Below are 12,014 nucleotides of genomic sequence, written 5' to 3'. Positions count from 1 at the left end.
AATGCAAATAATGGCTGAGGAATAAACTGTGTAGATAAATACATGTACATTATTCTTTTGTATAATGCATAGCAATCAACTTGTCTTGGGCTTTTTTGAGTACGTTGCACCACAAAATCAGCCCCATTTATAAGCCTTAGTAGGAAAGACTTTGCAACAAAGACGTCAATGGCCCTGAACTTCAATGGCCAAGAGGGAGATGCCAATCATGAGTGTGTGTAGAAATGCAGGAAACTAAAGCAAGTGACGTGGGATGGCATGGAGCAGAGAAGTGCTGACTGCTTTGGTGGAAGGTGACACATCTCACCATCATTTGAGGGAATCTAACCTGAATTTTCAAGCCAAATTTCTCAGCAGACGTAATCTTTGGAATGGAGGCTGATGAAGCTTTGGAAGACAGAATTTGTGCTGGTGTTTGTGATGCCAGATGCTGAGATAACTGGCATGTGGGGAAGAATGAATAAGTTTTTCCTTACCTGGTAAGGCTTTTGCCCATTTCACCACATGCACCAGCTGCCTCTCGCCAAGCTCATTCAAGCTGGTGAGCAGGGCTGCGAAGGAGTCGGGCTGGTTGTTGTCATGCCCGGCACACACCACGCCGGGCTCGATGGCTTCCAGGACGTTGAGGAAGATGGGCTGGCATTCCAGGCTCTCGATGCGGGTCATGGTCATCTTTGGGGCTTGCTCCTCTGTGGGACTCGAAGGACCAGCAGCTTCCCCTTCCTCCTGCAGCTTCAGATTGCCCAGTTTCTTCAGTTTGCGGGCTGCAGAGAATAAGAAAAATCCTCAGTATGATTTGGTGAAGGGCCTATTTGGATGACCAGTGGACATGTGGTAGTCATAGGGTCAGTCCTTTACAAGCCCATGTGTCTCAGTTCTTATCTAGCAGAAAGGAGGCTGCTGCTCTATGCAGAATCCAGGCATGGGCCAGTTACCATTAACTCCTCAGATGGCAAACAATGCCATATTAAGACCTGAATTCAGTGTGTTGCTATAGTGCAGTTGTTCCCAACCTTTTCAGTATGTTGACCCTCAAGTCCAAATTTTCTTAGTATGGTGACCTATCCAGTGCTGGCCCAAGGTTTTTCCGCATCCAAGGCAAATTATGACCTTGGCCCCCATTTAGTCCATCATTCCATTTTCTACAGTGGCTAACCAACAAACATCACACTAAAGGTCCAGCTGCCCCTACCATGAACCTGAGGCGAGTGGCATTCCAACAGACACAGCCATGGCATATGGAGGTTACACGTTGGCCTTTGACCACCTTCTTCTCCATTACTCCCTCTAATCCCCAAGATTATAAGAAACTCACTCTGGTAACCATCAAGACACGCTTAACTTGATCAACATGTATATGCAATGAAGAAGAAAAATACCAACGAATGTATTAAATGGAAGATTTTGGTTTCCGAAATACAAAGGAGAGCATCGGGTAGGGCAGGGGTGGCCACTACAGAGGGCTGGCCCGCGACCCACTTTCTGAAACTTTCTGGCTCTGAAACCCACTTTTGGATCCCAACCCATCAGTTGGGAAGTGCTGCTGTGGCATCTGCCTAGTGGCTGACTCATGAAGGACAGCCCCGGAGCTGCCTGGCCCCTGAATTGTTGCACAACATACCCTCAAATAAGCATCTTTGCTTCCTGCCACATATATATGTCTTTTTCACATCTGCCCTAGGTGGAATTATGTGAGCCATGTCAGACATTGATACGAACTACTGGCCTTAGCTATGACAGCTGAATGGAACTGGTATATCCTGGAATACAGCTCTAGGGACAAACAGCAGGGGAGAGAGGCCTTCATGCCCTGCTCACAGGTTTCAGAGGCATGCAACTGGACACAGTGAAGAGAGACAGGATGCTGGACTAACGGCCATTTGGTTCGATCCCGCAAGGCTCTTCTTGCCTCCTTATGGAAAATATATGGAACTTTCCTTATCTGCTGCTGAAAACTTGCCAAATGTACACCTTCTCTGGGAAACAGACAAAAATGTTGTCTTCTTATGCAACAGTTGCATGCATTATTGGCTGGGCAAACCTGAGTTTTCCGCATGTAGCACTGGAAGTCGCCTGCTGCATAAATCATAGAATCATAGAGTTGGAAGGGACCACCAGGGTCATCAAGTCCAACCCCCTGCACAATGCAGGAAATTCACAACTACCTCCCCACCACACACCCCCAGTGACCAGAATGGCTAGGTAGTATTAATGCACCACAAGTGTGCCACGGCAACACACCACACACTCGATCAGAAGTGGCTTGTCACAAGCAAATGGCAGCTACAGACTTGTTCACAAGTTAAGCGGCTCTGGTGGTTGGGTCCCCCCGCCCAGTAGACTGCAATGGTTCAATGCTGTGATAGGAAAAGCGGTCATCTGCACTCAACCTTGTGAATCAATGCTTGATTGGTAAAAATCCCAAAGAGGTAAATGGCCGGATGCTCTGCACTGAACAGCTACAAAAGATGCAACATCTCTCTTGCTTGAGCACAGCTAAAATGAACTGGCTCTGGATGAACGCCCAAGAAGCCACTGAGCTGCACTTCAGGGAGGATTTAAGAGGACCACGGTAGACCATCCCATAAAGGTTGTGCATCTTTCTACACACAGACCATGAACAAAACACGAGGAAGCCTGCGATTATGACCCAGCAATACTATGGAATGAACCATTTGTTATATCCATCTAGTCTTTTACTTTATTTATGTTTCATTCTTAGTGTCTGCTTCAACAACTGGCATGTGCATGACCACAGAGTCTGCAGAACCAGATTTTGCTGTTCTAGATCATAAAATCCCCCCCTCCCAGCCACATTCCCAGTCTTCCGAACAGCCAGTTAATTATGAGCTTGGGGGGGGGGGATGGTTAGAGAATCCTCATAGCTAGATTTTAGCAAGAGAAAAATAAAATGAAATCTGCTGTCCTTGGGGTTCTGGCTCCCTACATTAAATGATACTTATCTGAAACTTCCTTTGGCCATAATTAGAAAAATAAGCCGCCAAACGTAAAAATGTCAAATCAAAGAGCAGCTCAGTAAATCAGTGCAAAAGCTGATCTTTAAATAATATGCTTTGGATGATCTACAGTAAGAGCAATTAAGGGAGGCTGCTCTGTAAAAATGGGAACATGGCAATAAAAATAAGAGTGAGTAAGCTTTGGAAAAACAAGAGCAAAGTGCAGTGTGACATATCCTGGCAATTATTGTGCAGGTCACAACCAAAGCGGGGGTGGGGTGGGGATCGGCTCATCTCTGGCTCCCACCACGTTCTGACAACTGCCAGAGGAGCAGACTCCTGAGAGCTGCAGCTGGCACATGCATGTGCTTCGCCTTGAGACAGTTTCCCCTTGAACTCTGGTTTCGGTGGTGGGGGGAGAGAATCTGTGCTCCACGGAGCAGCGACTGTTAGTTGTTTTCGCGAAAAAAAGAGAAGAACTGGGAGACACAAAGCTGTTACTGAACCAAAGTTCACAAGACTTCCGGGGGGTGGGGGCAAGATAAATGGGAGCTTGTAAGACCCTTTTCTCTCTCTCTCTCTCTCTTGCTCTCTCACACACTGCTTCTTAACTTATTCGTTTTGAGCAGATGACTAAAATATACAAAACTAGACCACATTTGAATGGCTGCAAAAATCAACCAAAAGAGCAGAAAGAATGACAAAAAGAATTATAGACCAACTGTTATCTTCTAATAAAGAGGTCATATCTCTATATATGATCTATATTTTGGAGCAAAGGTAAAAGATTCCTAATCTTAGAAAACTGGTTGCATTCAAAAGCCACATGATACAGAGTGTCTATACTACCCGCTCTGCAGTCGCCTATTCTGTCAGAGAATGGTATCTTGAGATACCTGTCTTGCAAAACTCTAGATGAAAGGCATTTAGGTGCGCCAACATAAAGGCATGCCTATACAGAGGAGCAGTCAAATATGAACAGTAGTCGGGTAGCTGGCCAGATGGAAGGATACCGACAAACTGAGATGGGACCTTCTGGTCAGAATCATCCATTTGAAAGGAAGGCAGCTTCTGGCGTTCTGTTCTGAAGAGCTGGGTCTGCCCCACCAAGAATGCAGGGAAATCTAGCATACAGAAGAAAGCACATGTGTCTCTTTCCCAGAGGAGATGAACATGTGGCACGCAGCCAGAAGCAGATACTGAAAGAACATGTCTTCTATGATCCTTGTGCCACATTTTGTTTCCTCACAGTGTAAGAAGTGTGTTTGTATCACCCCTGTCCTCAAAGTGACTTGCAGTGCCATTACAGAAGAAGCCCCAAAGGATGACAGAATACTCAAATGCAGCCAGACCTATCCTGGAGCTGCCAACTTTCCAGATCTCCTGTGGAATCAAAGATTAGAGATTGCAAACCAAAAGCCACCAGAGAGAGACCTCGGCCACCATTTTGGGATTGCCTGGCAACCCCGGTAAACTTTGCCAGGATGGACAACAAGATGCCAGCTGGGGGGACCTGTTGCCAGGGGGTGGAGGAAAGCAGGCAGCGATGCAGAAGTCTGCCGCTGGGGGGAGAAGAGGCATGAGAGCGGGGCTGGCTGAGGAAGGGGCCGGCAGAAGAAGGTGGGTGGGTGGGAGAAGGAGGCGGGAGGGCAAGACACAAGAGCCTTGCATGAGAAGGAAGCCAAGCAAGAGGGGAGGAAGTGGCGTCCCGGAGGGGAATCAGATTTCTCTTCCCTCCCCCCCAGGAGCTCCTCATGGGTCCCCATTTGTGTCTCTCCGATATTTAAAGCTTGAGAACAAATAACAACTGGCAATTAATTTGGATGTCTCACACACAATGGAAGCTCCTCATTTGGACCTGCAACTTTGTCTAAGATCAGAAATTACATCCTTTCTGTGTCCACGGTCCATCCTTCTTATCAAAGGGAGAATTATCTTTCAGACCAAAAAGTGAATGAGGGTAAGAAGGATGAGAACAAGTGGGGTTGACCGGAAGACAAACACAAGCCAAGCACCAGTTTCAATATATTGGCCTTTAAAATGTCTTCACAGATTTAGGACATCAAGTCCCCGCAGGTTAAGAGGGGGAAAAGATCAGACTGAGGCCCATGGCCAAATCCCCAAGATAAATGCACAAAGGAAAAACAGGCATTTGCTGTAGCATTAGATATGTAAACCTAAGGATTTGGTGCATAGAATTCAAACAAGATTTTAGCAGGGGTGGCACAGGGGCATGAGCTTGCCAGGCAGGATCAGTCCTGGCATCTCCAGGTTAAAGGATCTCAGGCAGCTGAGAGGGCCTGGCAGAGACTCTGGACAGCCAGTCAGAGTAGGCAGTTCTGAGCTGAAGGGACCATGGGTCTGACTCAGCTCGGCATGTTCCGTTTCTCTGCGGAGCTGCTCCTATGCCATGGGTGGGAAACTCCTTGAGTGGGAACACTTCTTTGACTGGGGATATTTTCCTCCCAGCCTCTCTTGAAACAGCCCAGAGCAGCATTTTTAACCTCAGGAGAATCCTGTGATTCCTGGCTGGCTTTGCCCTGGAGGCCCAGTCATCTACTGCAGCAAGCAAAGCCCTACAATCCAGGTAAGACGGTGACCCATGGATGCCCAGGGAGGGTGGGAGGTGCCAACATAAACTGGGAAGACGCCAGGGGGTGGTGGATCTGAACACCGCCCCTCTCTTTCCTGTCAGGTATGCGGCAATGTCTTGTCTGCACAGTCCTGGGATGGTAGAGTGGATTGTACCACTTCAGACCACAGGGGGAAGAATCACATTTTTAAATGCTCCCTTGATTTATGAAAGCCTCATTCAAGTAGAAAACTTCTCCAGCAGGGGCAGCACATCACTAAAACTTTTGTCATTCATTTTTTAATTTGCACGGAAGTTTTATTTTTATTTTTTAACACGGGGAAAGGAGGATTTTAAAAACAGCAACTCCCATCCGCCCTGCTAAGCAGCTCAGGGGCCTCCTCACTCCCACCTCCGGGCTCTGCACCACCATCCTGCTCCATGTGCAGGCCCTGCCCTCCTGCCTCCGTGCGGCAGGGCCAGGTGCGGACTTCCAGCCTCTCTCCTGCCTGCCCTCCTCGCACCTGCCCATTGCGCTGGCCCTTCAGCTGCAACCGGGTGTGCTGAGTCAGGACAACATCCCCAGCAATTCTACTGGATTCCTCTCCTCACATGTCCATTTGGACTTCCCTCGCAGTACATTTCCCTCACAGCAGTCTGCCTACGAGAATTCGTCTTTGATTCGGATGGGGAGGGGGGAGGAAGCGCCATCTTTTGGTCTAGAGAACGAATAATGTGTAGCGTTATATTACAGGATGCAGAAGCAACCCTAGAGAACCTAAACCCTTCCCTAGATCCAGAGACGATTCTAAACCTGCTCTAAAAATATGATGTTACCTGCTCTGAGCCAGCTTTGGCCGGGGAGGGTGGGTTATAAATCACTAAATAAATAAATAAATAAAAAGACATTAAAACAGCTTCCTGTCTCTGGAGATGGTATGAGACTGAGTTGGGAGAGGCAGACCTGTAAGCCTTTCACTCAGCCTTTTTACCTGAAAAATATGAGAGGGCGTTTTAGTGGGAAACTGGGCCAGGCATTCCAGCATTTGGACAAAGACTGAACTCTGGCTGGCTTCTCCTCTCCTGTCAGCCTAGAGCAGCACAGCTTTCCCAAACCCAGAGACTCTGCTTCACTTTAACTTGAAGGTCTGGATTCCTGCAGAGAGAAAGCGGACCTTTGCTTACAGACGTGACATGGTGAGACCTTCACGCAGGTCCAAGAGGAGAATTCTGCTTTCCCAAATGTGACAGAACAGCCTGTGAGAACAATTGTTGCGTATGTGAGACAGGGGAATAGTTGGGCTGCGACTAGAAATGAAGGGATAGGGGAGGAAAATGACCATCTCGTAATTCATAGATTACTTCCCCATCTGTTCACTGAAGTACAAAGCCTGCTGCAGGCTGCAACGGACCATCTCCGGCTGACACATTCACAGTATTCCTGAACCAAGGCCTGTCTGTCTCATGGCTTGATGAGAACGGAAAACCTGGCCGCAAGGGCCTTGGGCAAGAGAGATGGCAGGTCAGGAATGGAGGGTATCTGAAAAAGCTCCAGTTTGGTGATCCAAGACCAAACAGCAGGGCGGTCTGTAAGATGAGACTGAAACCCATTAAGCAGGCGGGCACAAGGGCCATAAAACGGGAATGTTCTGTTTAGGACTGCTACTTCTGCCAGAGGGGAGAAGGCCATTACTCATTTTGAATGCTTTTTAAATCAGAAAACAAGATGTGCCCTGAGCTGGGGTGGGCAGATGCCTGAAAGATCACCCTTGACTTTTAAGCAAACCCCCCCCCCCCTTATCAATGCCAGGCATACTGCTAATATTTCTGGAGCAGGGGACACTGCTGCCATGAATACCGCCCTGTCTGGCGGCCATCTTTGGGAAGCGAGGCCCCGTCCACCTGCCATTGCCAGGGCTGAGAATCTGTAGCTGGGGCTACTCCCAGATGGTGGCTTATCTGGGCCTTGTGTAGAAACTGCTCAGTTCAGAATTACTGGCAGAATTCCCAAAGTCCATCATGACCTGCAGGTATTTTGAAGATACATTTGGAAGTGGTGTTGCTGAGGGTAGCTGGAAACAGTGCAGAATGTCAGCATGGATCTGACGTCTAAATATGTAACCTGAACCATTTCTAGCTCCTTTGGTGGCCACCTTCCATCAATTATTTCTAGGGATGGAGGAAAGGCAGCCCGATCTCATTCAATCTTGGGAGCTAAGCAGGGTTGGCACTTGGAAGGGAGACCACCTGGGAAGACTCTGAAGAGGAAGGTAGTGGCATAAGAACATAAGAAAAGCCAGGCTGGATCAGACCATTGCCCATCATGTCCAGCAGTCTGATTACACAATGGCCAACCTGGTGCCTCTAGGAAGCCCACAAACAAGATGATTGCAGCAGCATTATCCTGCCTGGGTTCCACAGCACCTCATATAATAGGCATGCTCCTCTGTTCCTGGAGTGAATAAGTATGCATCATGACTGGTATCCATTTTTACTAGTAGCCATGAATACCCCTCTCTTCCATGAACATGTCCACTCCCCTCTTAAAGCCCTCCAAGCTGGCAGCCATCACTACATCCTGGGGCAGAGAGTTCCACAATTTAACTATGTGTTGTGTGAAGAAATACTTCTTTTTATCAGTTTTGAATCTCTCACCCTCCAGCTTCAGCAGATGACCCTGCGTTCTAGTATTATGGGAGGGAGAAAAGCTTCTCCCTGTCCACTCTCTCCAAACCATGCATAATTTTATAGACCTCTATCATGTCTCCCCTCAGCCACCTTCTTTCCAAGCTAAACAGCCCTAAGCGTCTTAACCGCTCCCCATAGGACAGTTGCTCTAGTCCCCTAATCATTTTGGTTGCTCTTTTCTGCACCTTCTTAAGCTCTGTAATATCCTTTTTTAGGTGTGGTGACCAGAACTGCACACAGTATTCCAAGTGTGGTCTCACCATAGATTTGTACAAGGGTAGTATGATATCAGCAGTTTTATTCTCTATTCCTCGTCTAATTATGGCCAGCATGGAATTTGCCTTTTTTACAGCAGCCGCACACTGGGTTGACATCTTCATTGAGCTATCCACTACCACCCCAAGATCCCTTTCTTGGTCTGTTGCTGCCAGCACAGATCCCATCAGTGTATATGTGAAGTTGGGATTTTTTGTCCGAATATGCATCACTTTACACTTGCTCACATTGAATATCATTTGCCATTTTAATGCCCATTCTTCCAGTATGCAGAGATCCTTCTGGAGCTCTTCACAGTCCGATTTTGTTTTAACCACCCTAAATAATTTGGTGTCATCTGCAAACATGGCTACTTTACTGTTTAACCCTAACTCCAGGTCATTGATGAACAGGTTGAAAAGCACTGGTACCAACACACCCTGAGGCACCCCACTGCTCACATCCCGCCATTGTGAGAACTGACCATTTATTCCTGCTCTCTGCTTCCTATTTTTCAGCCAGCTCTCAATCCATAAGAGGACTTGTCCTCTTATTCCGTGACTATGAAGTTTGCTAAGCAGTCTTTGGTGGGGGACTTTGTAAAAAGCCTTTTGGAAATCCAAATACACAATATCCACAGGCTCATTCCTGTCCACATGCTTATTGACGCTTTCAAAGGTTGGTGAGACAGGACCTACCTTTACAGAAGCCATGTTGGGTTTTGCTCAGCAGGGCTTGCCCTTCTATAGGCTTGACAATTTTATCTTAAATAATGCTTTCCATCAATTTACCCGGAACAGACGTTAAGCTAAGTGGCCTGTAATTTCCTGGGTCCCCCCGGGAACCTTTTTTATCAATGGGTGTTACGTTGGCCATTCTCCTCTGGTACAGAAGCAAACCACCTTTGCTTCTCATTCGCCTTGGAAGCTCCTTCCTGGAGTCATCTAGGTTGGCCGTGACCTGTTGGCACTTTACACCCACATTTCTCGGGATCAGGGGAAGGGCTGTGGCTCAGTGCTGGATAATCTGCTTAGCATGCAGAAGGTTCCAGGCTCACTCTTCAGGATAGCAGGTGATGAGAAAGATCTGCACCTGAGACCCTGTAGAGCCCCTGCCAGTCTGAGTACACAATACTGCCTTTGATGGACGGAGGGTCTGATTCACTGTAAAACAGATTCACGTGACCCTGCTTTTGTCTCGTTAGGCTGGAGGCAGCTCACAGCCTTTGGGAAAACAGCCGGGTCACTTGGATTTTCTAAGAGATAAAAACCTGACCTCAGCCAAGGCAGCCAGGGCTCTTCCTGACTCAAGAGGAGGAACAGCAACAGTTTGTTTCCCCATTGTGAAGATCCAGTGCCAGGAATGGCAGCAACTGCTGGATTTCCCCCACCCCCCTGTCAAGCTGCAGCCATTAAAGACACAGGAAGAGCTTGAATAGTCAGTATCCCATAAATAAGGGAACATCCTCCAAACATAATGACGTTCACCAGCTCAGACTTAGTGGGATCTTCATGCTGTAAGTAACAACAGGGCTGCTGAAGAAAATGGCAACTCTGCGTCCTCTTCTGCATGTAATAGGGAGAAGGACCAATCACAGGGTCCCAACATGGCCACCACACCTCTCTTACATACCACACTATTCCATCATTTTCAGAGCCAAGATTCTCCAAATTTCGGGCCAGTGTTGCCCCCACTCACAAGCCAGGTTCACTCTTAGGTTGCTCTTAAACCAAACCGGTGAGATTTGCAACAGGAAGGTGAGGCAGGCAAACACCAGGAAATGGGAGTCTGACAGTGAACCCTCTTTCAGAGTTGGTTTCCACACAGGGAGGGGTTTGTGTGATTTTCCTGTGGCTGTAGATAAAGTGCAGCATCCACGGGGTGTCCACATGGCTGGTTGCTCTGCAGTTTCCCTGTTCCAGCCCCCTAGCAGCAGCCAGCATTAACCCTGGGCCTCCAGGGATTTTCAATGGTTTTTTTCATTGATACTAGGATATTTTTGGGTGCTGACCTTCAAAGCCTGGCCTAAACGGTCTGGGACCATCATACCCACGGTCTCTCCTGATACACCCCTCAAAGAATGTTACGTTATTTGAGGGAACAGCTTGCTGGTGGTCCCTGGCCCAAAGACCACCCGGCTGTCCTCAACCAGAGCCTGAGCCTTTTCAGCTCTGGCCTCGGCCTGATGGCGGCCCTCCCTTTGGTGAGACCCGGGCCCTGCAAGACTTGATGCAATTTCGCAGGGCCTGCAAGTCGGAGACGTTCCGCCAGGCCTACAGTTGAGGACTGCGATGGTTTCCATCTTAGCTGGCCTCCCTTCCAGTCTTTTTAGTTATTATTATTTATATGTTGCTTATTCCTAATCCCTATCCCTTCCTTGTTGAGCCTACCTGTTTAGTTCTCCACTACTGGGATGGTTTTAAGGGTGCCAATTTTAATAGATACTGGAAAAATTTAACTGTAACTTAACATGTTTTAATGGTTGGAATATGTTGTAAGCTGCCCCGAGCCCAACCTGGTCGGGGAGGGTTGGGATAGAAATTGAATAAACAAACCAACGAAAACATACATAAATAAATAAAAATCCTGTTGTAACAATCAGTGCAACAGGTTCTGTGAATTGCCAGCTTTTGTGTTCTACAAAGAGTAAGCCTCTAGCTCCTTCCATTGCTAACATATCCCTTTCCCCTTATATCTCTGCAAGGGAAGAGGTTAAGAGACTTTTTTTTTAAAAAAATGAAAGCTGGCAATTCACAGAACCTGTTATACCAAATGCTAATAACAGTATATTGTTAAAACAATAGTCTAGTGCCAATTTTTTTGAAGCACCCCCTACCCCAGTGGGTCAGGAAAAAATGGCTCCTGTATGGGCTAGAAAATCCAGATTTTCTCACCCACACAGTCGCCATCTAGGCTTTGCTGTGATCTTTCGAGCAAAGCAGGTTTGAGAAAGTTGGAGAGAAGCCAAGGAAACCCTGGGAGTCACACAAATGTACTGTGATGTTGTGGGGAAACAGGGGGGGAAACCCCTGCTTCCCAACAGCATTGAGCCCATGACAGATGACCAGTGTGGAAATGGCCAATGTCCTCTCTGCCTCTGCTTCCCTGCCTGGGATATACGCTAGGAAGAGAAAAATTTGTTAGGAGGGCATGAGGAAGTGGCATTCCCAGAAGTTACAATCATACAGATAGAAATTGTTATCTTTGGGGAGAAAAATGACTGATGCTGCCCTCCAAACTCCTGCTTGGTGGGAAATCATTCCTCCATCTTCTCAAGGTTTTGCCTCCTGGTGTCTCATAACTTATATTCAGTCTGGAGATCACTATGGTTGCGTATTTCTATGCTTTCCTGGCTGTCGCTGAAGAAGTGTGGAACTGCTTGGTGGAATGACACAAGGCACACTGCTCATGAGCAAGTAGGTTTACCAGGTCCGTTCGTCAATCGGTGGGAGGTTTTCTGGGGTGTGCGGTGCGGGCGCGCATCTGGCTCGATGCACCAGCACGCCTACATCACTTCCGGTTTACTCGGAAGTGATGGGGAC

General features: G+C 47.6%; 1 protein-coding gene across 1 annotated transcript in view; it reads right to left on the bottom strand.

Moving 5' to 3' along the window:
• AR (androgen receptor) overlaps positions 1–12,014 on the bottom strand; it is a 280,055-nt gene that overhangs the window by 35,685 nt on the left and 232,356 nt on the right. The window contains exon 4 of the mRNA XM_056859314.1: positions 477–764. Coding sequence (XP_056715292.1) covers positions 477–764 — 288 coding nt within the window. The remainder of the gene's footprint in view (positions 1–476; positions 765–12,014) is intronic.

This window comes from Euleptes europaea, chromosome 13 (assembly GCF_029931775.1).
Source record: "Euleptes europaea isolate rEulEur1 chromosome 13, rEulEur1.hap1, whole genome shotgun sequence".
Taxonomy (NCBI): Eukaryota; Metazoa; Chordata; class Lepidosauria; order Squamata; family Sphaerodactylidae; genus Euleptes; species Euleptes europaea.
Note: the sequence above shows the minus strand (reverse complement) of the source record. Positions and strands in the feature narration are given on the sequence as shown.